General features: G+C 48.9%; 1 protein-coding gene across 4 annotated transcripts; it reads right to left on the bottom strand.

The window, feature by feature from the left end:
- Positions 1–1,375: 1,375 nt before the first annotated feature.
- On the bottom strand, positions 1,376–27,709 carry ARMH1 (armadillo like helical domain containing 1). 4 transcript variants are annotated; one of them, XM_059689909.1, is made up of 12 exons: positions 27,586–27,709; positions 25,967–26,194; positions 22,790–22,858; positions 21,740–21,906; positions 20,021–20,217; positions 16,464–16,548; positions 2,517–2,642; positions 2,319–2,409; positions 2,095–2,224; positions 1,915–1,992; positions 1,651–1,732; positions 1,376–1,577 (listed from the first exon to the last, which is right to left on the bottom strand). In XM_059689909.1, exons 2-12 carry the CDS (start codon positions 26,170–26,172, stop codon positions 1,462–1,464), a joined length of 1,347 nt encoding a protein of 448 aa, XP_059545892.1. In that variant the 5' UTR covers positions 26,173–26,194; positions 27,586–27,709; the 3' UTR covers positions 1,376–1,461. The 4 variants fall into 4 exon arrangements, with proteins under 4 accessions (XP_059545892.1, XP_059545894.1, XP_059545891.1 ...); XM_059689911.1 differs by lacking the exon at positions 1,915–1,992; XM_059689908.1 differs by having other exon boundaries at positions 1,379–1,732.

Genomic DNA, 27,709 nt, shown 5'->3' with positions numbered 1-27,709 from the left:
CCTCTGACTTGAACAATTCCTTTAGAATTACGTCCATTATTCATTCATGCATACCTGGCATTGATCTCAATGTTTGGGATACATCAGTAAAGAAAAAAACCATAAATACAGCCTAGCCAGTTTGGCTCAGCGGATAGAGCGTTGGCCTGGGGTCTGAAGGGTCCCAGGTTCGATTCTAGCCAAGGGCACATGCCCAGGTTTCAGGCTAGATCCCCAATAGGGGGCGTGCAAGAGGCAGCTGATCAATGATTCTGTCATCATTGAAGGTTCTATCTCTCCCTCTCCCTCTCTGAAATCAATAAACATATAAAAAATATATAAATACATATATCTAGCCCAGCTGGTGTGGTTCAGTGGTTGAGTGTGACCCATGAACCAGGAGGTCATGGTTCAATTCCCAGTCAGAGCATATGCTAGGGTTTTGGACTTGATCCCCAGGAGGGGACTTGATCCCCAGGAGGCAGCCAATCAGAATTATCTCTTATCATGGATGTTTCTATCTCTCCTGCTCCTTTCCTCTCTCTGAGAATAAAACATATTTTTAGCCCTGACCGGTTTGGCTCAGTGGATAGAGCATCGGCCTTTGGACTGAAGGGTCCCAGGTTCGATTCCAGTCAAGGGCATGTACCTTGATTGCGGGCACATCCCCAGTGGGAGGTGTGTAGGAGGCAGCTGATCGATGTTTCTCTCTCATTGATGTTTCTAGCTCTCTACAGAGAGGAAGCTCCCCTCCTCTCTGTAAAAAAAATCAATAAAACATATTTAAAAAAATACTTATATCTACATATCTAATCTCTATATCTATGTTTATCTATCTTATTTATCCTTGTCCTAGTGGAGCTTACATTCAGGGGGAGAGATAATGAATGAATGAATGAATGAATAAATAAATAAATAAATAAATACATACTCTGGGAAAAAATGGCATGCTAAGGGGGCGGGGGCCATAGTGTAGGGAGTGGTATAGTGTGGGTTGCAACTAAAGAAAGAGTAGCCCTCAGCCCTGGCTGGGTAGCTCCGTTGGTTAGCGCATTGTCCCGGTATGCCATGCTTGGTATGCCATGCTTGAGCTACAGATCTGGGCGGAGAGGGTCCGAGAACAGAACCTCTCTCCCTGTTCACCAGAAAAGCCAGCACAGAGGTCCCACGCAAGAGCTCCTTAAGAAACACACAGCGAGCGTGTGGGAGCCTGTGAGGGGGAAAGAGAAGGAGACAGTCCAGAGGTAACGGGATTAGCGCACCAAGGGCCTGCTCTCATGGACTCTCCCTCCGCATCCACACACAGAGAACAGATCCGCAGCAAGGCTGTTTATTGAACTCTTCCCAGCCAGCAGCTCTCCCCCGCCCCGCACCCCGCAGCCCCCCACCCGGAGCCAAGTGGAGTCGCCCTGAGGGGGACCCGGGCTCCCTCAGCCCACCCGCCTCTCCTCCCCGCCTGGCCCTCCTGGCTGCCTCGGGCCGTCACTCCTTTCCGTCCACATCCTCCAGGAAGTGAGTGGAGTCAGGCAGCCGCTCCCGATCCCGAGGGCAGAAGTAACAGCTCCTGTTGCTGTAGACCTGGCCGCGCAGGTACAGTTCTGGAAGCAGGAGGCCAGCCTGAGTCCGGTGCTGGCTGCACCCGTGCTCCAGGGCCCCGCGCTCCCCACGCACCTCTGGCCACATTGACTTTGTTGGTTGCCAAGATGTCCACCTGAACGCTGTCTATTTTCATGTGCAAGTCCTCTGCGTTGCTCTGAGGACAGGAAAGGGGAGCGGAGAGAGGCCAGTGCAGCCCACGCCCGCGTCCTTCCCTGCCGCTGGCCACCAGGCCCAGTTCGTGTGAGGGGTGCCCCGGGGGAGGGACGGGGTGCAGGAGGCTCCGTTCTGTTGGGGCCACTGCTCTCTGTGCGGGCGGGGCGGGGCGGGAACACTCACGCGGAAGAGCTTGTAGAGCTCCGCTCCCATGCACTTCTGCACGTGCTCCTCCACCACCGGGAAGATCCGCACCAAGTACTGCACCGACGGGCAGCGGCGTGACTGCGGCGCCCGCCCCGCCCGCGCCCCCCGCCCCGCCCCCCACCCGCGCCCCCCCACGCCCGCGCCCCGCCCGCGCACCTCCAGCGTGAGGCTGGCCTGCCGCTGGCTGTTGCTGTGGTCCACGTTGCCCATGGCGGCCATCAGGCTGTGCACCACGCGTAGGCGCAGCATCTCCTCGGCCAGGCTCGTGTTGCCGCGCGCCAGGACCCTGGGCCGGGATTCGGGTTGGGGCGACGTCTGGGGGCTCCCCAGCGCCGGCTCCGAGCCTGCCTGCCACCTCCACCCACGGCCCGCCCGCTTACCCGATGGCCTTGGCGGCGGCGGCCTGCTGCAGAAACGCGGGCAGGTGGGCGGCGCGCTGGTGGGGGCTGGTGAGCTGCAGGGCCGTAGGGTCTAGTGGAGGGGCGGCTGTGAGGCGGGGCCCCTGCTCTCGCCGGGTACCCTGCTCTCGCCGGGTACCCCCTCCCCAGCCCCCCCACCTCCGTCCCAGCGATCCCTACCGCTGCTCAGGGTCTTGGGCTGCAGTTCGCTGGTCTCCGGGATCGGTGGGGTCAACAGGTCCACGAGGCCGATGAGCAGCGCCTCGCACACGTCGTAGTTGACTAGGTCCTTGATCAGCTCGATGGCTGGGGGAGGGCAGAGGCGATGCAGAAGCCTGCCTCCAACACTCTCCATCCCCAGCCAGAAAGCAGAGAACTCCTTGAATCACGTTGCTTTGCTTTACCTCATCCTCTTCATTGACCTTTCCTGACCTTTAATTGGCCAGCACTGCACCAGGTGTGGGGAGAGCTGGGCAGAGGACACCTTGGTCCTGCCTTCTTGGGGCTCTTAGGAGGGGGAGCTCTCCCCCTACACCCCCACCAGCCATTAGCCGGGGTGGGGGCTGGGGGGCAGGGTTGGGTGATGAGCCCATCCATCCTGGAGGCTTGGGGGAACTCAGGAGGATTCATGCAGGAGGGAAGGGCTGGGTTTTCAAAGGGAGACAAGGGGTGAGGAGGAGACAGCAGGTGGGTGGGGATGTGTGGCAGAAAGTGAAAAAAGGGTGCAGGTGCCGGGAGCCGGTCCATCCTTGCTGCTTGACACAGTCGCTGCAGGGAAGAAACATCTGCACAACATGTTTCAAGGGACCTGGCGTATATGGCATACTGTTCTTAATATGTTTGCTCCCCTTCTTGGCACTATGTGTTTTGTTTTGTTTTTTAATATATTTTATTGATTTTTTACAGAGAGGAAGGGAGAGGGATAGAAAGTTAGAAACATCGATGAGAGAGAAACATCAATCAGCTGCCTCCTACACACCTCCCACTGGGGATGTGCCCGCAACCAAGGTACATGCCCTTGACCAGAATCAAACCTGGGACCCTTCAGTCCGCAGGCCGACGCTCTATCCACTGAGCCAAACCAGTTAGGGCGGCACTATGTTTTAACCAAGGTCACCTCTCCGAGAAAGGTTGTTTCCCCAGGTAGGGATTTTTCCCTGAAGTTAGGGAGGGAATAAAACCCCTTACCTAAATGCCAGGCGGGTAGTTAATCACTTTAACTACGAACAATCATGCTTAAGCTACATAATCTTTACTCCCTGGAATGGAGATAAGAAACGCCCTAACCTTTGGAATAGAAATTGACAGGATTAAAATCAACTGGTATAAATACAGATGTAACAAGACAATAAAACCAGAACTTGGCTGGAGATCCTGGCTAGAGAACCTGGCTAGAGAACGTGGCTATGATGATCACCTGAATGCTGCCTCCGTGTCATTCCTTCTTCACTGACTCTGTCCACACCTTGGGGAACCCCTGGACCTGTTGGGGCTGGACCCCAATAGATGGCGCCCAAACAGGGACCCTTAGGTAAGCCCCCCATTCCCCTAGGTAAGCCCCACTCTCGGGATGGATAGGACTCCACCGTAGGAAGAGGGTGGATAGTCTTCGCTGACTCCGTCCACACCTTTGGGGACCCCTGGATCTGCTGGGGTTGAACCCCAGCATGCAGGCAAGGTGGACAGCAATTTGGAGAAACATTCCTTTCTGATGGACCATTATTGAGACCTTCTTTGCCTTGGTTGTGTGCTGAGGGCAGTGAGATTCGCTTTGCAATAACACTATGCCTGTTAACCCCATTTTACATGGAGGAATGAGGCTCAGAGAGGTACAGCACTTTGCCGAAGGTACCACAGCTAAGAGGCGGTGGGAGCAACAGGAAGGAGAGATTTGGTTAGTAGGGAGGAGGCAATTAGAATGTATTGAAGGAGTTTTCTGTAGGTATTTTCCAGTTATTCATTCCTCCCAACGTTCACTCAGCTTGTAGAATGCCTATTGTTACAGTATGGTAAGGAGCCTGTGAAAGGGGTCAGTAGGCCGTGGGAGTGCCTGGGGAGATGTAGAGAGAGGAACCAGAGAGGCAGAGCTGGAATGGGCAGGTTGAGATGGTACATGTTAACCGTGGTAAATGTTACTCTAAACACATGTGCTGGCTGCACGGGACAGGACTTAGAGATGTGCTGTCCCAGCACAGGAGCCAGGTGGGGCCTCTCTCTCCATTTACTCCTGGGAGAGCAGATTTAGGATAATTTGTTATCTCCCTGATTAGCTCTTTTGCATACCAGATTGCCATGTAGACACAGAACTGCTATATTAACAGTGTTATCTGTTTGAATCATAGAAACTGACCTTTTAGTTCCCTGTCAGGAGATTTTACCCAGTAAGGACATGTTTGGGATAATTCTTTGCGATGTGAGCAAAGCGGCCAGTTGCTCTAATTTTCTTTTTTTTTAAATCCTCACCCGAGGATAGTTTTTATTGATTTTTTAGAAAAAGAGGAAGGGAGAGAAAGAAACATCAATGTGAGAGAGAAATATTGATCAGTTGCCTCCCATATCCGCCCTGACTGGGGATCGATCCACAACCTAGGTATGTGCCTTAACCAGGAAGCGAACCCACAACCTTTTGGCGTACAGGAGGATGTTCCAACCAACCGAGCCGCCGGCCAGCGCTAATTTGGTTTGGTTCTAATTTGGAATCACGGAGCCAGCAACACTGTGGAGGGAAAGGGACCAGGACACCACGCCTCCCTGCCACCCCCCCACTCTCCCACCTGCACAGTAATGCGCCCGGGACGCCTCTGGCTGCTCGGCAGCCCCCGTCCTTCTCCCCTGTTCTTATTGTTTGGTTGTGACACCTTTTCTTCCTTGCTCCTGATGAGTGCAGCTTGGGTTTTAGGTCTGAGTGGTTGGCTCCTCACACCCAACACACTGGGCCTTGTCAGCTGCAGGTCGACTCTCAGTAGTGGCTGGGCTCGTCCCAGGCACAGGCTGGTAGCACCTTCGTGCGAGGACGCGGCAGGAAAAGTGCCGGCCTGTGCCTCAGAGAGCTCTTCCCGACATGGCTCATGGACATTCAGGGGAGGAGTGAACAGACGGGGATATTTTATGAAGTTTCCCTGACCACAAACGGCCTTCTCTGCCCACGTAGGACCCAGTACTCCAGGAGACAAATGTCTGGTTCTGCCTATTCACTTTACACTAAATGCTTGATCCTTCATTGATTATGTATCTGCAACACTTGGAGCTCCTCAGAAAAACGGAGATTTATTCACTGAGTCATCTCTGATTGAGTTAAAATTCCTAGCTGTCACTGTTTACACCCAAAGCAAAAGTGCTTGTCCTGCCCAAATATCTCCACAAGAGCCACAGCCAGTTACAACTCTCTGCCCTGCGTTAGTGACTACGCACAGCAGGCTCATGCAGAGAGCAAAGGACAACAGGAGACTGCAACGCCTGTGGTACTGATGACACCCCCGTCCTACACTGAAGCAGTCGCTGATTGGTGATTGGTCAGGAAAATGCCTCACACAGGTTTACTCATGGGTGCATTCATTTATCTAACACATATGTAGTGAGCATCTTCTCCGTGTCGGACCCTTGTGCTAGGGCAACGAGGAGGACTAAGGTCCAAACCCTGCCTTCAGGGATGACACATCTAATGGGACATCAGTAAGGAAACTGGCATTTATGATGTGTTATAAGGGCTCTGGGAACACGAAGGAAGCCAGGTTGGTGTCAGAGCATGTGGAGTGGTTGGGGGTTAGAGAATCAGAAGGCTTCCTTGGAGAGGTAACACGTGAGCTGACAAAGCCACAGGGAGAAGGAGGGGACTGGAGTGAAGAATGTGGCGCGTGCCATGCTGCAAAGTGCATGCCACCCTCGTGGCCAGGCAAGCAGGGAGGCCTGGCTGGGACACAGGGCGTTGGTGAGAGCTAAGCTTGTGGAGGTAGGTCAGCCCCAGCTTCTGAGGGTTTTGCACGTGCCAACCACCCTGTAGAGCAGGTGTTTTCTCATCTTTCATTTCAGAGAAAACCAAGACTCAACAAGATTGAGTAGCTTGCCCAAGATCAAACAGTTAATAGGTAGTAGAATGACTCTACAGATTCCAAAGCTCATATTCTTTTCAAAAATTGATTTCAGATAGGAAGGGAGAGGGAGAGAGATAGAAACATCAATGATGAGAGAGAATCACTGATCAGCCACCTCCTGTACGCCCCCTAGTGGGGATCGAGCCCGAAACCAGGCATGTGCCCTTGACTAGAATCAAACCCAGGATCCTTCAGTCTGCAGGCTGATGCTCTACCCACTGAGCCAAACTGGCTGGGGCCAAAGCTCATGTTCGTCACCACTAAACTCTGGCGGAGAACCAGGAAATAGAGTGTGTGTGGGCACCATACTGGAGAGATGGAGTTTGGTTTAGAGGTGAGAAATACAAAGACCTGAATTACAGAAGGAGACAGAATGGAGAAGAGGGGGCATATTTGAATGATATTCAGGAGTTAGAGTTGACTGGCTTTTTGGAAGTTGGCCGAAGATGGGATGAAGAAAGAAACGATGACGATTGCCCACATCTGGGTGTTTTTCCCTGAGGCTGGGACCTTGGAAAATGAAAGGTTTGGAGCTAGGACACCAGGAGTCCCATTCGGAACATGGTTAGTGACATCCAAAGGGAGAGGTGCGGGAGGCAAATGGAAATATGGGTCTGGAGCTCAGGGGAGAGGTCACTCTGCTCATCACCCATAAAAGGGGAACAATAGTGCCCACCTCATTTGAGGACTAAATGAGGTAGGAGCTAGAGCAGTACTTAGCATTTAGTAAACCCTTTATAAAGTTATCCATGATTGTTTCTGTCATTATAGGTGGTAATTAAAACCATGGCAGTGGACTAGGTACCACAGGAAGAAAAGAAAGAGAAGAGGAGCTGGGTTTGGATCCTGCGAGGAAAAGAAAGGGGGCGGTGGGGGAACGGAACGCACAAAGGACTGAGCAGCAGCTTCCAGAAAGGCGGGAGGAAGCCAGCAGAGCTGGGTCTGGGAAGGAAGAGAAGAGTATTCAGGAAAGTGGCTGGATCAGGAGAGCCGTTGAGAGATTATGCCCAGTGAGGCCGAGAAGCAGCTCGGCAGGGCCCATACGCATTCATTTGACAAATATCAACTGAGTAGGTGTCAGCTACACCACCAGTGCTGATGGAAGCAGCAGTAAACAGCTCAGGTGTAAGGAGTGGGCCACTGACACTCAGAGGAAACTTTAGTGCAAGAGAAAAGATTCTTCTAATCCAGAGGAACTGTAGGACCCACGGCCTGGCAGACTGGGAGAAAGCTTGGTGAGGCAACCACCTGTCCGATAGATGAAGAAACCCAGGGAATCACAGTAAAAGCGGCGACCGAGCAGCGGAAGGAGCCTTAGAAATGGGACTGCACCTGGGAACCGTGGCTGTGTCATGCAGCCGTTGCAAGTCACTGGGCACACATGAGGTTTGTTTCTCATTTCTTTGCTAGCCTGGGAAAACCAGGGTCCAGTTCTTTCTCTTCGCTTCCAGACAAGACTGCCACCTGCTGGCCACAGGCGAGAAGTGCGCTTCAGTTTGAGTCGACACACAGGTTTGCTTCCTTTTCCAGCAGATAAGTGTGTGTGGCAAGTTGCAATGTTGCAAGGAAGATACCTATGTCAGGCATTTTCCTGACCAATTACATTCTGTTTCTTGTTTCTGTACATTTTGCCACCCCTTTCACCACATAATGTTCAACAGCCAATGCTGAAACATTAAAATTACATTTTATGCACTATTTTGTCTTAAAAAGCCAGGCAACAAAGTAATTAATGTTATGTGCTCTGGTGGTATATGAATTGCTATGTGTGTCTTCCATTGATACCTGCTCTTCTGGGCAAGTCTCACACCGAGTCCCACCAGCTTACTTGCTGGCACTTTTAGAACTGCTCCCGACACCGAAGCCAAACATTTCTATACCAGGGGGACAAGGGGAGACAATACCAGGCCCGGGCAGACACAGAGGCTTGGAAGGCCAGGTAACTGGGATAGAAACAAAATTTTCCCTGAAGGCTTTCTATTAAAAAAACAAATGACTGCCAAAACCGGTTTGGCTCAGTGGATAGAGCGTCAGCCTGCGGACTGGAAGGTCCCGGGTTCGATTCCGGTCAAGGGCATGTACCTGGGTTGCGGGCACATCCCCAGTAGGAGATGTGCAGGAGGCAGCTGATCGATGTTTCTCTCTCATCGATGTTTCTAGCTCTCTATCTCTCTCCCTTCCTCTCTGTAAAAAATCAATAAAATATATTTAAAAAAAAAACAAAACAAAAACAAAAAAAAAAAACAAACAAAAAAAAAACAAATGACAACTCTGGAAGACTGTATAATCCTATATAATAAAGAGGGAATATGCAAATTGACCTCATGCAGTCACAAAATGGTGGTGCCCACAGCCAATAAGGAGGGAATATGCTAATTGACCACCCACCGTCAAAGATGGCAGCACCCACAGCCAATAAGGAGGGAATATGCTAATTGACTGCCATGCCCTCAAAGATGGTAGCACCTACAGCCACAAGGTGATGGAGCCCAGTCCCCTTAGCCCCGCCAGGGTGGCAGGTGTGTGGCAAGGCCAGGCCTGCCCCAGGCGGGCCTGGCCCTGCAACGCGCCTGCCTCCGGAGTCCCCCAGTCCCCTCAGCCCCCCAGCCGCCCAGGGCTGCCCAAGGCTCAGGTAACCAGGGCCGGCTGAGGCTTGCGCTGCTGGCAGTGGCAGCAGCAGAGGTGTGATGGGGCATCGCCTTCCCCTGGTTGCCGGGTCACCTCCCACCCCTGAGGGCTCCTGGACTATGAGAGGGGGCGGGCTGGGCTGAGGGACGCCCCTCCCCCTCCAGTGCATGAATTTTCATGCACCGGGCCTCTAGTGAAACTTATAAATGCTAAATAAAGTGTAGTTGAGGCCCTGGCTGGGTAGCTTAGTTGATCAGAATGTCAATCCGATAAGCCAAGGTTGTAGGATGTTTCTCTTTCTCTCCTTCCTCTCTCTCAAATCAGTAAAGTGTTGCAGATGAAGTGCTCATGTAATTTTTGGGATGCTGTAGCATTGGTGGCTCAGTGGTAGAATTCTCATGTAATTTTAGGGAAATAATATATCCTTTGAAAATATTCAGTAGATTTTTTTCAGTTTTTATCAGATGGTATGTTCGTTTTAAAATATACTCCTGCCTGGCAAGCATGACTCAGTGGTTGAGCATCGACCTATGACCAGGAGGTCATGGTTCGATTGCTGGCTCAGGGTACATGCCTGGGTTTGTGGGCTCGATCCCCAGTGTGGGGCATGCAGGAGCTATCTCTCTCATCATTGATGTTTCTATCTCTCCCTCCCTCTCCCTTCCTCTATGAAATCAATAAAAATATATTTTAAAAGACTGGCTGGTGTGGTTCAGTGATTGAGCTTTGACCCATGAACCAGGAAGTCATGGTTCAATTCCCAGTCATAGCATATGTTAGGGTTTCGGACTTGATCCTTAGTAGGGGGTGTACAGGAGGCAGCCCATCCATGATTCTCTGTCATCATTGATGTTTCTATTTCTTCCTCTCCCTTCCTCTCTCTGAAATCAATAAAAACATATTAAAATATTTTTTAAAAAAGAAAAATAAATAAAGATGCTTTACAAAGTTTTTAGCATGTTTTCTTTCAAGAGCTGGAGCTCAATTCTCTTCCCCTTGAGCTGGACTTAGTGACCGGCGTCTAGTGACCGGAGGAAAACAGTAGTGACAGGTGCAACTTCTGAGATTAGATTATAAACAGCCCTGGGGCTTCCTCTGCTCCTTCTTGGACCACCTGCTCTGGGAGAAGCCAGCTGCCATGCTGTGAGGACACTCAAGTAGCCCCGTAGAGAGGTCCACGTGGTGAAGAGCCGAGGCTTCCGGGCAGCAGCCAGCACTAACTGGGCAGGCGTATGAGCGAGCCACACTAGATGTCTCCGGGTGATCGCAGCCCCAGCTGAGCACTTGACTGCAACCTCATGAGACACCCTGAGTCAGAGCCGCTCGGTTAAGCTGCTCCCAGATTCCTGACCCACAAAAAGTATGTGAGATAATAAATGTTTATTTTTTTGGCCACTAAGTTTTGGAGTAATTTGTTATATAGCAATAGATAGCAAATATGGATGACTGATTTAACAGCTTTTGTACATTTCTGCAAAGTCTGAATATAATGGCTTTCATTTTGTCTTCATAGCAGGTTTTTAAGGAATCTTCATTTGCCTCTGCCCAAGCCCTGTGCAGCTGCAGGGCCAGGGAGTGGGGGCAGGGAGGGGAACCTGGTAACTGAACTTGCTGGAGGTCACCATACTACTTGAGAAGAGGGGCTGGGGAGGGTGGGGCAGAGAAAGGGAGACAGAAGGGGGCTAATAAAGGACAGAAAGGGGGTACTGAGGGGCAGAGAGAGTTTGAAATCCCTGAGAAATCGGAAGTGTTGGCTTAGGTCCTACCAATACAACCAATAGGAACTGCTATAAACTTTACAAATGATTTTTTCAGTAAATTGGTAGTTTGGTGAATTGGACATTCAGCAAATTGCTCATTTGGCCAATTGATTTTTGGTAAACATACATTTAGCAAATTAATTTATAATGGTCCGCTTCTGATGAAATCAAATAATTTTTATGTTCCTAAGATAACAATTTATTTGTAAAAGATACTAATATATTTACATACATATGTATATTATTTCAACTCCCAACAGAATTCATTAATTTGTCCTTCCAAAAAACTTTATGACTTTGAAGTGCCTCGTCTCTAGGGAGGGAGGCGGTGCGGCACTTCTGTGGCTTTAGACAACCTGTCATGATCAAGTCCCTGCGCGCCACGAATTCCTGGAAGAGCGAGCCTCCCGGGGGAACTGCCGTTTGTCACTTCGCAGCGATTATAAATGGAGATGAATTCCAGGCAGGCCACTTTGGAGAAGTCCTTCCTTAAATTTTGGCTCGCTGAGGTTAAGTGGGCTCGTCATTGAAAGAAATTCTAAAATCTTAAAAGTATCTGAAAACAAAAAACTCCTCCGGAATCAGTGGATGAAGACGTCAGTACTTTCTCCCTGGTTATTTCTCCTTCAAAGTGAAGGTCAGACAACAATGGACAGACAGAATCTCTTGCCCTGGGGATGAGAAAGCCACTGCCTGGTGCACAGGTTTCCTTCTCCACTCTTTTTTTTAATTAAAAATTTTTTTGTTTTGTTATTCCTCACCTGAGGATTTTTTTCCATTGATTAAAAAAAAAATATTTGCATTGATTTCAGAGAGGAAGGGAGAAGAGAGAGATAGAGACATCAATGATGAGAGAGAATCACCCACTGATTTTTAGAGAGAGGAGAAGGAAGGGGGAGAGAAGGAGAGAGAGAGAGAGAGAGAGAGAGAGAGAGAGAGAGAGAGAGACATCGACGTGAGAAACAGTGATTGGTTGCCTCCCGCATGTGCCCTGACTGGGGCTGGGGATCAAACCTGCAACCCAGGGACGTGCCCTTGACCAGGAATCGAACCTGCAACCCTTCAGTGCATAGGCCGAGACTCTAACCACTGAGAACACTGGCCAGGGCTCCTCCAGCCTTTTTTAAGAATCTGAAAGGGGCCAAAACCGGTTTGGCTCAGTGGATAGAGCATTGGACTGTGGAATGAAAGGTCCCGGGTTCAATTCCGGTCAAGGGCATGTGCCTGGGTTGCGGGCACATCCCCAGTAGGAGATGTGCAGGAGGCAGCTGATCGATGTTTCTCTCTCATCGATGTTTCTAACTCTCTATCTCTCTCCCTTTCTCTCTGTAAAAAATTAATAAAATATATATATATATTTTTTAAAAAAGAATCTGAAAGGGCAGGGTGTTTCAGAACCTGTAACACAGAGCTCCCTAACCACCCTCCTCCAGGGGCACTGGGACAGGTGTGCGGGGAAGGTAATTTTAGGAAACCCAGCTGAAGTACGCTGACCCAACAGTCTGGTAGAGAAAAAGGAGAAACTAGCAAAAATGGCAAAACCAGCAGGCTGGAGGAGATCTGGAAGTGTTATTACAGAAGCCAAGAGAAGAGAGTGAGTTGCTATTGACCAATGGGTCAGAAGTAAGAGATCGAGCAGGAAGAAAACCAGAAAATGAGTAGCTGGGGACTTGGGGTCAAGGAGGGGTATGCATCCTCAAACACTGATTGAATTTTACCTTTTTCTGGAGGACATGTCTTTGAAATCTCTTTTAATCCACAGATTACCAAGGAGGCTTGTTAAAACGGGAGATACAGAGCACATCTGCATGTCAATGGAGATGGTGCTCCAGAAGGAACGGGAGGGGGGACTGCGGAGAGAAGTCAGAGAACAAGCAGAAGAAGAGGTGATGGAACAGGGACACTGCCATGTCATGGGAAAGAGCAGAGAATGCGGGTCAGGCAGGCTGGCAGGTTTGGAGGCGGGAAGGTGGGGTTTCAACAGAGAAGGAGGTGAGGCCGTGGTCTGGCTCCTCCACCGCTGACACACACGGCCCTGGAAGTAGTCACCAGGTCCCCTCAGCCCCTTCTGGTCCTGTTTTCACAGATTCTGCCTGAGAATCCAGCTTTCCCTGTGGCCTTCCCAGGGGAAGGATGTCACCCCCACTTCCGCACACACACAGCGTGGGAGGTAAAGGGCACATCCTCCCTTCTCTCCTCCCAAACCATTATTTTTTCTCCTCAGGACAAAGAAAACTCAGAACTCAAGAACTTGGCATAGTACTTGGCACAGCACACATGTTCAATCAATGTTTGTTTTTAAAAAACAAGCTAGCAGATAAAGACAGTCTGGAGGCTGGTTCCGGAGGCTCTGTGAGCTCAGCCGAGGAAATGCCCCTAAACGCGAGACTAGCCAGGCCATCGCCTGCAGCTCACTGTGGAAGTGTGTGCGGATTCATGCTCGACGCTGACCACTGACCTCTCAACAGATCATCCTGCCTGACTTTGATGAAATAAATAGTGTCTTTGAGTGCAAACAAACAAACACACGAACTAACCCTGCCCTTTACGGTCAGTCCATTCAGCTATGCCACCCGAGCGGGCTTCTCTGTCCTGACTGTTGCCATCACCCTCGGGTAAAGGGAAGCTTCGTCTGGGTCTTGCAATTTGGCGTCTTCAAACTCAAGAGAGAGTCATGTCTGGCCCTCTCCGCTCACCACTGTTAGAACCACAGCTCAGACCTGTCCGAGCTCCCCTGCCCTGCCTTTGGAGGAGCGTGAGAGGCGGAATACAGTATTCTCTCCTCAACCTCCACAGCTTCGACCGTGTGAAATTGCTCCCTCTCGTGGACAATCATTCCATCTGCATTCTCTATATTCCGAGTGACAGGAAGACTATTTTGAAGGGCCCGGTGAAAAAGAATAATTCATTTATTCAGCAGACATTTCTTGGGCACGTGCTATGAGTTGGGCATTTCTGAAATTACTTTGAGGTACAGAGTTTCACTGTGCCCACATGCGCACACATCAAATAAAAAAGGCAGGGATAAAGCTTCACGCTCTGCCTGCCACAGCGGTCCTTGTCATGAAATAAATGCAGAGGGACTCTAACCTGGGCCCGGTATGGGAAGAAGCCGAGCCAGTTCCAACTCAGGAGGGCTTCATCAGCATAAATTAAGCTAAGCCACTTTTCATAAATTTATTCAACAAACTTCTACTGAGTACCCATTATGTCCTAGGCCCCCGGCTGGAAAAGGAGATGAGTCAGGCCCAGCCCCTGCCTGAGGTTGCTCACAGGTCTGGGAGCGAAAGGCACATAGGCAAGTGGTCACTAAAGGTGTGCATGCGCAGCACTCCCACCCCCTGCCCTCATTCCTTCAACAAAAGTGGACGGAAGCCCTAGCCGGTTTGGCTCGGTGGATAGAGCGTCGGCCTGCGGACTGAAAGGTCCCAGGTTCGATTCCGGTCAAGGGCATGTACCTTGGTTGCGGGCACATCCCCAGTAGGGGGTGTGCAGGAGGCAGCTGATCGATGTTTCTCTCTCATCGATGTTTCTAACTCTCTATCTCTCTCCCTTCCTCTCTGTAAAAAATCAATAAAATATATTAAAAAAAAAAAGTGGACCGAAGACCTAACATATGCTGGGGACTACGGGGAGGACATGAGGACAAAAAGGATGACAGTTGCACTGAAATTGTGCAGGCTATGTAAAGGGCAGTTACTATTCTGGAGATAACTGCACCAATGGAGGGAGGTTCTAGAGGGAGGAGGGCTAAGGGTGGTACTAAGGAAGGAGGGCTGCATTTGGGCAGGGGCTGAAGGCAGGTCGGGGAAGACCTCAGAGCAGAAATGCTTAAGCTGCGAAGTGGTGGCTGAGTGGGAGTGGTCACACTGCCATGGGGAAGTGGGTTGGGGGAGGGAGGTCTCGCTGTCACCCACTTCGGTCTCTTCGGGCTGTTTGATTAAGCTTCTTAACATTAAGCTGCCAGGTCACTCCCTGTCCGATGCCAGCGACAACCTTCTGACCTTTACTTATGTGCCTCTACCACTCTACCCCCTCAACTGGCAACTGCTCCCCAGCTAGGAGAATGCTCCAGCTGGAAATCAATTTCAACACAGCATTATTTCTCAACACACAAGGCCCACGTACCCACACATCCCTGCAGGGGTCAAACAAGTATAAAACTGACAGTGCCGCTGAAGGAAAAACACACCTGACATGCTTTCCACATTGCCTCCAAAAAGTGATTGATATTGAACGTACGCCTTCAGACCTTTGCTGATCTTTCTGAGACTCTCACTTACACGCCTGAACCTGAGAACCTGCCTGCTACTCTGCCCCTCCCTGACATCTAGGACCTGGGGCTCAGCCTGTCATTCTGGACACAGGAGTCCCGATATGCACGATACACAGAACTTTCCTCGCTGTCCTGGCCTCCTCGGCCCTGCCCATTCCCTCTTGCTTATGCCATCTCATTCTCCACACCCAGGCAGTTCTGTCTTGTCCATTCTCTCTCTTTCTCGGGCCTGGTATTCAGCTAGATCAGTACGTTCCCATTTTGTTGTATGGACAATCCAAAAGGCTTCCCAACTGGCCTCCAGCCTCAAGTCTCCCTGTGGCTCTGGCCACCTGGCAGACCACACCCAGGCCCTCTTCCTGACACAGTGCTTTCCCTTGCCGTTCACCCGTTCATGGTCCACTTTTCAATGGCTCCATGCTGCCTACTGGAGAGAGTGCCCACTCCTCCATCTGGCACTCACATGCTCTGTAATCTGGTCCCAGCCTACCTTCCTAGGTCTTCCTAGACCAAGACCTCTACCACACCTCCACCAAATGGTCTATCTGTCACCCCCCACATATGCCTGCTTTCCCCCATGTCTAGGCCTTCATGTGTACCATTCCCTTTTCCGGAATGCCCTCCTCTGCTTCTGTCTACTTTCCTAAATCCTTCCCGTGCTCGAAGACTCACCTCAAACACCATTTTCTCTTGAACCCTCCTGTTGAAACAGAATCTCCCTTCTCTGAATCACTATAGGAACAGGGAAGGGAGTAACATCCTGCAGACACCTGCCATGTGCTACAGCTAAAAGCACATGCTTTGGAGTCAGACAGATCTGGTTTGAATCTGGTTAGCTGGCTAACCTCGGAAAACATAATCTCTCTGTGCTTCAGTGCTTTAGCCTGGAAAACGTAAAAATACCTGCCCCCACCATTCATCCATCTGAATATTCAGACACCTGCATTCTTGTGGTTATTTTGAGAGTTCAATTAAATGACGCGTGGAAGGTGGCTGGCACACAGGGGTACTCAGGAAATGAAGACTTACTAAGACTACCATTATCTAGCGTCGTTTCCTAGAAGGACAGTGCGCAGGGTGGTTTCTGTTTAGAGGGGAAGCGCCACCTAAGACTGGGAACCAGAGCCAGCTCTGGACCCCGGCAAATTCTAAACAACTGTGAAAGCACCATGTGGCTGATTCGAAGTACAGAAGGTGACTGTCATTTTCTGAATAACTTGCCCATCAATCCTGAATCAACATCTTCTGTTGGCCCAGGCTCTCCAGAACACTCGACAAGGCTCTTGTGAATAGGAGAACTTTTAAGAGCGAATGTGCCCCGCTCTCACTGCCACCTTCTGTGACGTGGGGCTGACCTGGCCGCCTCCCCTACCTTCATACTGGACTTCCAGGTGCATCGAGCGCAGCACGTTCAGCACGCAGTCCACGATGCTGGGGTGTGTGACTCCGATGATCGACTGGCAAGACAAAAAGGACAAGGCGGTTACTCTTTACATCTGGTCCATCTGGGAGGAATGAAAAGCAGCCTTCCAAATAGCTAGGCAGCCTGGCTGAATGGGGAGAGTGAGGGCAGTGGGCAGTCGCTGGGCCTTGGCCCTTGAGAGGAGGGCAGGGCTGGGCAGCCAAGAATTGACTAGAATCTGCTGAGGTTGCCACTGAACCCTCCAGCTCAGGAGGCGTTCAGTCGAGGCTGGCTGGCCCCCTGCTAGGGATGCAGGAGCAAGCTGGCTACCTTGGCTGAGGGAAGGGCGGGCACACGCCAGGGAGAGTGAGAAGATCCTAAATCTTCTTTCCCCGAGGAACCTCACCCAATTAGGGAACCCCTCTTTTCTACGTCTTCAACCTCTACTGGTTCCTGCCCGTTAGCACTGAACATCCTCAAGCTCGCCCAGACTGAGACGCCTGTCCGTCCCCTCTGTCTTCTCTTGCTCTTTTCCCTTTACTCCCGAGCTTCCCAAGGAAAGCCTCCTCTTCATCCTCTGACAGGCTACTGCAAGTTAATTTTTCCTGCCATAGGACAGTGCTCTAACTCACCAACACTTTTCCTGCTGGGACCCTTTTTTGCTTCTCCCCGTACTTAACCTCTCTGTTGTATTCAACCCATCGGATCATATCCTCCTTAGTGAATGAAGCTCTTTCTCCTTGATTATCACAGTCCTGTTTTTTTTTTCCCCACAGTCCTGTTTTTTCTTGTTTTCCTTTCATGGCTTTCATCATTGTTTTTTTGTTTTTTTGTTTTTTTTTTAATTTGAGAGAAAGAGAGAGACGTCGATTTGTTGTTCCACTTATTTATGTATTCACTGGTTGATTCTTGTATGTGGCCTAACTGGGGATGGAACTAACAACCTTGGCATATCATGAGGATGCTCTAAACAACTGAGCTACCCAGCCAGGGTTGTTCTTTTTTCAAAGAGGCAAAGAAGATGTCGAAAGAATAAGGACTCTGCCGTTCAAGAGAGTTGGATGTAAATGCCCACTTATGGTTTGGCTCAGTGGATAGAATGTCAGCCTGTAGACTGAGGGGTCCCGGGTTTGATTCCGATCAAGGGCACTTGCCCAGGTTGCGGGCCCGATCCCCAGGTGGGGGACATGCAGGAGGCAGCTGATCAATGATTCTCTCTCATCACTGATGTTTCCATCTCTCTCTCCCTCTCCCTTCCTCTCTGAAATCAATAAAAATATATTAAAAAAAGAAATATTCTTAAAAAAATAAATACCTATCACTTAGTGTGTGGCCTTGAATAAGTAAGAAGCACCCTCCTAAGCTCAGTTCCATCATCTTTAAAATGGGGATAATAGCCCGGCCAGTGTGGCTCAGTGGTTGAGCACCGACCCATGAACCAAGAGGTCACTGGTTTGATTCCTGGTCAGGACACATGCCCAGGTTGCAGGCTTGATCTCCAGTAGGGGGCGTGCAGGAGGCAGCTGACCAATGTTTCTCCATCAGTGTTTCTATCTCTCTATCTCTTTCCCTTCCTCTCTCTCTAAAATCAATAAAAACATATTTTATTTTATTTATTTATTTTTTAAAATATATTTCTTTATTTATTTAAGAGAGGAAGGGAGAGGGAGGAAGAGATAGAAACACCAATGATGAGAATCATTGATTGGTTGCCTTCTGCACACCCCCCACTAGGGACCAAGCCCGCAGCCTGGGCATGTGCCCTTGGCTGGAATCGAACCCGGGACCCTTCAATCCACAGGCCGATGCTCTATCCACTCACCAAACTGGCCAGGGCAATAAAAACATATTTTAAAATGGGGATAATACTATCTGCCTCCATCAGCTATTATGAAGACAAAAAGAGATAGTCTATGTGGGCTCCTAACACAGTGCCTGGCATGTAGGAGGCACTTAATAATGGAAGAGAGAGAGAGAGAGAGAGAGAGAGAGAGAGAAAGAGAGAGAGACATCGATGTGAGAGAGAAACATCGATCGGTTGCCTTCCCGTACATGCCCCTGGGCCCTGACTGGGAATGGAATCCACAACCTTCCCGTGTACTGGATGATGTTGCAACCAACCGAGCCACACCAGCCAGGGCTCTCTTCTCACTTTTTACATTTTACCTGGTGCTCTTACTTACTTCCATGGCTTGTTATCACTTCTCTGCTCATGAAATTCAAACTGCTATTCTCACCTTGGATATCCCTCTGCAGCTTCAGCCTTTTATTTTCTACTGTCCAATGGGCATCTCTTCTAGATTCTGAACAGTGATTCCTCAATTGAGCTAGGAATCAGAATTACTCGGGGAGTTTACTAAGAAAAAGTTTTATTAAAGGCCGCCTGAGAGCCCTAACTGGTTTGGCTCAGTGGATAGAGCGTCGGCCTGCGGACTGAAGTGTCCTGGGTTCGATTCCAGTCAAGGGCATGTACCTTGGTTGCGGGCACATCCCCAGTGGGGGGTGTGCAGGAGGCAGCTGATCGATGTTTCTCTCTCATCCAAGGTTTCTCTCTATTCCTCTCCCTTCCTCTCTGTAAAAAATCAATAAAAGATATTTTTAAAGGCCGCCTGAGAGCTGTCAGATTATATGGGAGGCAGGCTCGGGATTAAGTATCTTTTAAACAAGTGACCTATCTGTGTCTTCTGTAACCAGCTTGGCCTGCTCCTCAGACGGAGCCACCAAAGCTCATCACATTTATCGAGTCAAAACCTAACTCTCTTCAAATGAAATAGGTTTCCCCACTCTCCAGGTGGCACACAGCTCCCTTGCTGTCTAAGTCCAAAGCGGGGTGTCATCTTTGGCTCCTTTCCTTTTACTGCCCCAAGTCCCATGCATTCTGCCTCCAAAATGTCTGTGCAACCTGGTCACCTGTATTCCCACGGCACAGTTCAGGCCTTACCATCTCTTTGACCCCTTAATTGTTCCCCTGCCTCCTGCCCATCCTAGAGCTGTTTTGAGAGCTTTTGACGGCTCACCTCAAAACTATTCTTTGAGTCTCCAATTCCCCCCTGTGAGGCAGGGTGTCTTCCCGTGGCCACCATGCCCCAAATCTGACCATGCCGCAATTCCAGGGCACTGTCTGAGAGGGAGGCAGAGGCCAAGAAATAAAGGGGTCTCCCCAAGCACCCGAGATCTGGTCTCTTCACTTACACACTATCTACAGATGCACCGAGATGCCTTCCCTATCAAACTGACTCCTTTAATCTTTCCTACAGTCCTTTCATCATCCTTGTGGCTTGTCTCAAACACTTTTAAGTCTGCCAACATCTTTCTGATCCTTAAGTAAACAGGACAAATCGCTCTGACGGGAGACGTGAACTCTCTGCCCGGCCGTGGCCTTCTAGGAGTAATGCTGATTGAACAGCACGCGTGCAGTGGGAGGCTGAGCTCCATCTCTTATGCCTGCGTGGAGTGTGGCCGTGGAAGGTAATTGTAAGGTCACGGCGTGTGAGTCAGAACCACAGGAGCATGCGGCCTGGGCTCACCTGGGCGCTCCTGAGCGTCTGCAGGGCCAGCTGCTGAGCTTTCGGGGACACAGAGGGCAGTAACGTTATCAGGCCTTTGTACACTTGATTCTGGTACTTGGGATTACCGTGGACCAAAGAATCCAGCAGAACCTGCACTTCCTCCTGGGTCTCTTCTGACTTAGACTTTGCCAAAAATTCTGCTATGGATCGTACACCTGAGCAAAAAGGAGAGGAAATGCTAAATTAGAAGGGATTTGTGAAAACAATCCTCACTCAAGATTACATAACATTGGATGAAAGAAGGTGAAGGGATTAAGCAAAAAAACATATGTATAACACACATAGACAACGGTGTGGTGACAGCCGGAGGGAAAGGGGGGTGGAGGGTAGCTGGGGGTGGGCAATGGTGGGGAAAACGGGGAGGGAAAGAGACTTTGCTTGGGGCGAGGGGCACACGATGCAGTGTGCAGATGGTGTTTTATTGACCTGTACACTTGAAACCTGTACCCCAATAAATTCTATTTTAAAAAAGATTACACAACTTGAGGTAATAGGATTAAGATGCATTTAACCAAGCCCGTTCAATCAGAGCAAAGTTGAGGCTTAGCCTCATGTTGCATCACTGTCTTGTTCACCTCTGGCTATGTGGCTGGTTTCAGTATAGGCATCTCAGCTCACCAAAGTGTTCTAAATTTAAAATGGCTCTGCAAAATGCACAAAAAAACATGCATTTTGATGGCTATGTGATAACTAACATATACTTAGTGCTCAGCAATTTACAAAATATTTTCACAAATACTATGTCATTTAATCCTAGAAACGATATTGAGAGGGAGGTGTTAGTTCCATTTTACGGATAAATATCCTGAGGCTCAGAGAGGCCATGGGGGACACACAGAGAACTATGATTAAAGTGCAATGAGGGCTCTAGCTGGTTTGGCTCAGTGGATAGAGCGTAGACTTGTGGACCAAAGGGTCCCGGGTTCGATTCCTTGGTTGCAGGCTCCTCCCCGGCCCAGGCCCTGGTCAGGGCTCGTGCAGGAGGCAACCAATCGATGTGCACACATTGATGTTTTTCCCTGTCTTTCCCTCTCTCTTACACTCTCCCTAAAAAAAAAAAAAAAAATCAATGGAAAAATATCCTCAGGTGAGGTTTAACAACAACAACAACAACAAAGTGCAATGAAGGAAGTGCTTTGACAAAGGGATGCTTAGGGGATGACATCTCCTTTACTCGCCTTAGTCAGAGCCCTTGATGGATCATATTGAAAATCCCGGATTATATACTTTTCTCACCACACTGTGAGCTCTTTGGCAGGGACTGTATTTTATTCATCTTCGTGTTCCCAGCACCTTAGCATATACCTAGCACTCATATTCAATGATTTTATTTCAATTTTATTTCTAGAGTTATTCATAACTCGGTTTCACAAAGGATTTTAGGCAATGGCTCAATAAATCTTTGTTGAATAGATGCATGTAAAAGGATATATTTAAAATGGAAAAAGTGTTTCCAAAACCACAGCAGAAAGATTTGAGCAGATGATGAATCAGGAAAATCATAAATCTGGGTCTGGGGGTGGCGATATGCGTAGGAGCTAACGGAGTCCACTGGACAAAGTGCTTGCGGTGCAGCCGGTTCCGGCAGCTTTCCTGTGGGGGTGTGGGGCCTGCCCCCGCGTCACCCAGGCCCCGAGGCAGACGTGGGAGTTCGGCCTTGCCATACGCAGTACCCACCATAGCTTTCACAAATGAGCTCCTTGTACTTCCGGCCAGAGTTTGCAATAACCTGAAGTAGCTTGATGGATTCCTTCTTGTCCTCCTCTTTGATCGTCTCCATCCCCAGTGTTTCCAAGAGTGTTAGGGCACCTCCAACCTCAAGAAATTCTATAAGGTACCGGTTACTGTCCAGAGGGACAGAAGAGTAGAAATAAGACACTCGTCAAGTTCCTTGGCCCTAACCTTTCTAAGGTCCTTTCTTCACATACTTTGCCCTCCTCTCCAGGAAATGCTCATGGGTAAAGTGACACAATAGTTGGGAAATTCTTCCTTTTGCATTTAGCAAGTTCAATACAATGAATATTTCTTGTGTTTGGTTTTCTAGCATCTGTTCTTTTTCTTGTAATAGCAGCTCAACTGCCCCCTGGGGAATCATCCCTCTACCCCTCATAAACCATGTGGTTTTGGTAGGGTAAGCAGGTGACAGGGTATGTCATCCTTCTGACTGTAGCCATTGGTTTGGGGCCAGATGTGTGCCCTAAGGTGGTCCACTGAGGTTCAAAACCTGAGACTTTCTTGGGAACCTGTGGGAAAGGTACACTTTCTTTTTGGTGTGTGGTTGAGCTACAAAGATGCATGTCTGGTGCTTCTGAGGATCACAGCACAACGAGGCCTATGAATTCAGAGGCGAACAGGGCTGAGAAACGGAGAAAAAGAGAGGGAAAGACCAAGTACCAATGACATGTTTTGAACCCCTGGATCTAGTTAGGCCTCTGGGCTTTTCAGGTAAGTGAGTTAATAAATTCCCATTCTCCCTGGTCCAGTCTGAGTTGATTTTCTGTATTTCACGACCAAGGGGATGCTGACTAGTAAAGGGTCAATGGAGAACGTGGGATGGAGGAGCAACTAGAACAGGAGCACAGCTGGCACTACCCCCGGGTCCATCCTGGGGGCTACTAGGTACCCACAGATAACTAAAAGCCCTGGTCCCATGTGGTGCAGATGCCAGGGACACCATGAGCTCGATATGCAACTGAGAACCCAGAATCTCTCCAGAACAGAACTTACCTGTTTACAGATGTTAAGAAGATGCCAATGGACTTTAGAACTTTCTCTAAGCTTGAGCCGGTCATATAGCTGAATGACAAGTTAAAGAGTGAATTTCAGGGTGGTTTCCCACACAGAAACCAGACCTTGTGTCTGATCACTGGCACCATCAATGACCTAGGAGGACCCAGGAGGACCTTTTATCTGAGAAGGGCCACTAGGCTGAAGAAGGGGCGACACATGTGGGGTAGGGAGCGGGGGTGCTGGCAGGCATGTTCATGGTTCTCCAGGAAGCTCTCCTGGGACAGCTCAGCCACCGTGGCTCTGACAGGCTCTCTAGAGAGCACGGAGGCTCTGAGGGACAAAGGCTGCCTGGAGAAGGCCTCTCTGCCACCACCACTGCACCCTTGGGTCTCAGCATGGTTCATTACTCTGCGCCTCATTTGTAGACTTCTCTAAAAACAATCAGCTTCATCATTAGTTCCCAATTTTGTACTTGCTCAAAGCTTTCCCCTGGAGGTCACTATCTTTATGAAGAATTGCATGTCGTCCTAATAAGAACAACAGGAGATAGCGGAAAAATTAAACTCTGATTTAAAACAACCTCGGTATTTAATGTTATTTTTAGTGTGAGCCTTTGCAAAAAGCTTCATTGTAATAAAGCACCCAGAGCACGCATCAGCTTGGATACAAGGTATGAAATCAAACCACAACAGAAAAGGAACCAGTCAACAATTACTAGGCTCATTACACATCACAGGCTCTTAGAACACTTAAGAAATTAGCTGAAATTATTGCAGCTCATGGAGGATAACTGAGAGCTTCCAAGACTGATAAAGGCTAATGTCACGGGTTGGAGGTAATGGTGCTTTGTTGGGGGGGAGGGTGCGTGAGGCAAATGATCTCTGCCGCACCCTGGTTCCCAGGATGCCAATAGACGTAGAGACAGATTGGCTCATTAGGAAAGGCTCTTTACTACAGAAACAGTGTTTGCTCTTGCCTGTTGCCGCTAGAGCTGGGGGCCTGCCTATCAGCTCACACGGTAGTCCCTCCATTCCTACCTTGTCTGCCCCCTGCTCCCCTGAACCACAGCCCCCATTCCTGCCTCAGCGCATTTTCCCTCTTTTCTTCAGTTACCAGCTAGGCTGGCCAACTTTCATCACCTCCTGTTTCCTCTGTCCCAGGCAAGTCCTATGTTCACAGCCACTCACAGGCATGCTTGGTCCATTATTTCAGCAGTTAGTTCCAGAAGTCTGCCACAATACCAGCGGTAGCTAACAAATGCCAAGCATTTGTTGTGTGCCAGGCACTGTGCTAATGACGTTGCTTGCATTGTCTCATTGAATGCTCACCGCACCTTGCAGTGGGTGCTATTAGTATTTCTTTCTTTCTTTTTTAAAAATATATTTTTATTGATTTCAGAGAGGGAGAGGGAGACATAGAAACATCAATGACGAGAATCATTGATCAGCTGCCTCCTGCATGCCCCACACTGGGGATGGATCCTGCAACCCAGGCATGTGCCCTGACCGGGAATTGAACCGTGACCTCCTGGTTCATAGGTTGACGCTCAACCACTGAGCCACGCTGGCCAGGTGGTATTTCCATTCACTTCATGAGCAAACAATCTCAGACAGGCTAATGACCGGCCCGAGGTCCCAATGCTAACTGATGGAACCAGGATATGAACCTAGGCCAGTGATGGCGAACCTTTTGAGCTCGGCGTGTCAGCATTTTGAAAAACCCTAACTTAACTCTGGTGCCGTGTCACATATAGACATTTTTTGATATTTGCAACCATAGTAAAACAAAGACTTATATTTTTGATATTTATTTTATATATTTAAATGCCATTTACCAAAGAAAAATCAACCAAAAAAATGAGTTCGCGTGTCCTCTCTGACACGCGTGTCATAGGTTCGCCATCACTGACCTTAGGCAGTCTCACTCAGAGTCTGAGTTCTTACAGTCGGGTCTCCCTGCCTGTAGGCAGGTGGAGGGAGTGGGGCTAGATTATCTCCTTGTTTAGTGTTAGAGGTGGAACTGAGGCTCTGCACTGTCCACGGGGTGGGAGACACTGAAGTTGAGTGGATGGCATGTGGGCTTTGGGCCAGACAGACCTGTCAAACCTTATCTCTGCCACTTACCAGTAAATTACTCAACCTTTTATTTATTTATTTATTTTTTTAAACATTTTATTGATTTTTCACAGAGAGGAAGTGAGAGAGATAGAGAGAGTTAGAAACATCGATGAGAGAGAAACATCGATCAGCTGCCTCCTGCACATCCCCCACCGGGGATGTGTCCGCAACCCAGGTACATGCCCTTGACCGGAATCAAACCCGGGACCTCTCAGTCCGCAGGCTGACGCTCTATCCACTGAGCCAAACCGGTTTCGGCGAATTACTCAACCTTTTAAAGGTTCATCTTTCTTATCTATAAAATGGGATAATACCAATCACTTAATAGGCTTGGTGTTAGGTTCAAATGCGATAATATTTGTACAGTACCTAACTTAGTGCCTAGAAAAAGACTCAATAAATGGCAACTAATAGTTTTGTCATTGTAATATACAAATCCTTAGTTTCACTCATATATTCTGGAAGTTCAAGGTTAAAAAAGGGGTTTGAGCTCTAGCTGGTTTGGCTCAGTGGATAGAGCATCGGCCTGCAGATTGAAGGGTCCTGGATTCAATTCTGGTCATGGGCACATGTGCAGGTTGTGGGCTCAATCCCCAGTAGGGGGCATGCAGAAGGCAGCTGATCAATGATTCTCAGCGTTGATGTTTCTATCTCTCTCTCCCTCTCCCTTCCTCTCTGAAATCAATAAAAATGAGAATAAATTTGGTGATGAGGCAAAGGTGGAAACCATAGCAGAGAAAGAATAAAGTCTCTAAGGAGATAGGAGGGGATTCAAGTGCAATACTAATAGAGGATTAGTGCTAGACGGAAGGAATACGGACTAACTCTGACGGGCACGAAAGAGGTTAGGAGTGAGAAGAGGATATATTTATAGGTTGGAAAGACAAGAAATTGAGAGAGTTCTTGATTTTTGGATGATATCTGACCACCAGATGTCCGGTTCTAAAATCTTAGAATGGAGAAAAGAGCTCCCTCAATAATCGTGCCTTTTTTCCTTTTGAAGATGGCCTATTTTGTTTGTTTGTTTTTTCTCTCTCTTCTGTTCAGGAAAGGATACGTGAGTCTAAGCCAGGTGGTCAAGCGTACCAGGAACAAGCTGGCTCCCAGGGAAAACTCCTGCTCCAGCTCAGAGGCAGTCTTGCCTTGGTTGTTTTCAATGAAATTGTCAAGGATGTGACTCCTTGCGACTTTTCCAGCATTGTCCCAATCCTGTAAAAAGCTCAAGAGCCGGCTAATTGCTGCCTGCTCCTTTATAGAAGTCATGGTCAATCGGTCCTGAGGTTGGCTACAGAGGGAAGGAAAACAGACAGGTTACCAAAGCGTTCAGAACCAGGCGAGTCCTGCAGGTTACCCAGGGGCTTCACTCTTCAGGCAGCCAACTGGAAACAGGTGAGCCTGTCACCCGCATGGGTACAGTGAGCTTCAGTACACCTCTACGACTGGTCACCTGCTGCTCGAACAGGGAAGCTCTAGCTGTGTTGTAACGGAATTACAAATATCAGGGTAAATGCTGGCCTCAAATCAAAGGGCTACAATTTTAGCTCTTTGGCATCTTTGCGGATGCCAGCAACTAAAAGGACCACAGGCTCCAGTTGAGATGAAGGTGCCTGATAAAAACCTTGGCCTGTCCTACCCGTCACTTCACACAGGGTCAGAGATTCAGGGACTTTAGAGGCCTGTCCCCCTCTTAAATACTCCGTAACCTTGTACCTTGGGCTTTTGTACTAATTCTCTTAAAAACAACTTAAAAAAAATCCTCACCTGAGGATATGTTTTTATTTATTTTATTTTTTAAATCCTCACCTGAGGATATGCTTAGAGAGAGGAAGGGAGAGAAACACCGATTGATTTGTCTTCCAAAGGTGCCCCAAGCAGGGATCAAATCCGCCACCTTTTGGTGCAAGGGACGATGTTCCAACCCAGCCACTCCGGCTAGGCTGTGTTTATTGATTTTAGAGAGAGAGAGAAAGGGAGAGAGAGAGAGAAACACTGATGTGAGAGAGAAACATCTATCGATTGCCTCCCTGTAAATGCCCCAACTGGGGATCGAACCTGCAATCTTTCCAACCAACTGAGCCATCCAGCCAGTTTTAAAAAACAACTTTAAAAAAAGTTAGTGGGAAGAAAAAGTTCCCATTCCATAGTTGGATTAATGGGCTGTGGTTTGTAGGAGCCTGTGTCCTTGGGAGAGTGTTTTCAGTGGGGGGGAGGGAAGGTTTAAAATAAACCCGTTTTCCAAAAATAGTTGTGATTGAAAGTGTTATTATCCATAACAAATGTTAGTGCTGATGGGAGAGAGGCATGTGTGATTCTTTTGTCTAACAGACAAGTGAAAGTCATATTTCACATTATCATGGGGTTTTCTGTGATTTACAGAATATTTGTGAAACATTACTTGCAGTGGCCATGATTGATATGGAGAGAACAGCTTGTGTGTAGGGGAGATGGGTATTTCACGAAGACGGTTCAACATGAAATTTACAGTCCCATAAAGTGCTTCTACATCTTTGCCAGAGATCTAGTTAAAAGGACTTTACAGTCTGAAACATCCTAAAATTGATTCTAAATTAACGTTTCCTCACATGTATTTGAGATATTGATGGGGCCCAGCTATCAGGATTTTATTAGGAAGCAATAATCTGGAGCATGCTGAGACAGACAGACATACACACCAACCTCCGCTCCTCCCCAGAGGACACTGGATATGGGCTCCCAGGAAGGGCGTCACGTAGCCTCCAGGACAGAGACAACCACGGATCCTGTCGGCCTCGACAGCCAGATGAATAGCTGTGGATCAACC

Source organism: Myotis daubentonii, chromosome 3 (assembly GCF_963259705.1).
Source record: "Myotis daubentonii chromosome 3, mMyoDau2.1, whole genome shotgun sequence".
Classification (NCBI taxonomy): Eukaryota; Metazoa; Chordata; class Mammalia; order Chiroptera; family Vespertilionidae; genus Myotis; species Myotis daubentonii.
The sequence above is the reverse complement of the archived record's forward strand: the minus strand, read 5'-3'. Positions and strand labels throughout refer to the sequence as shown.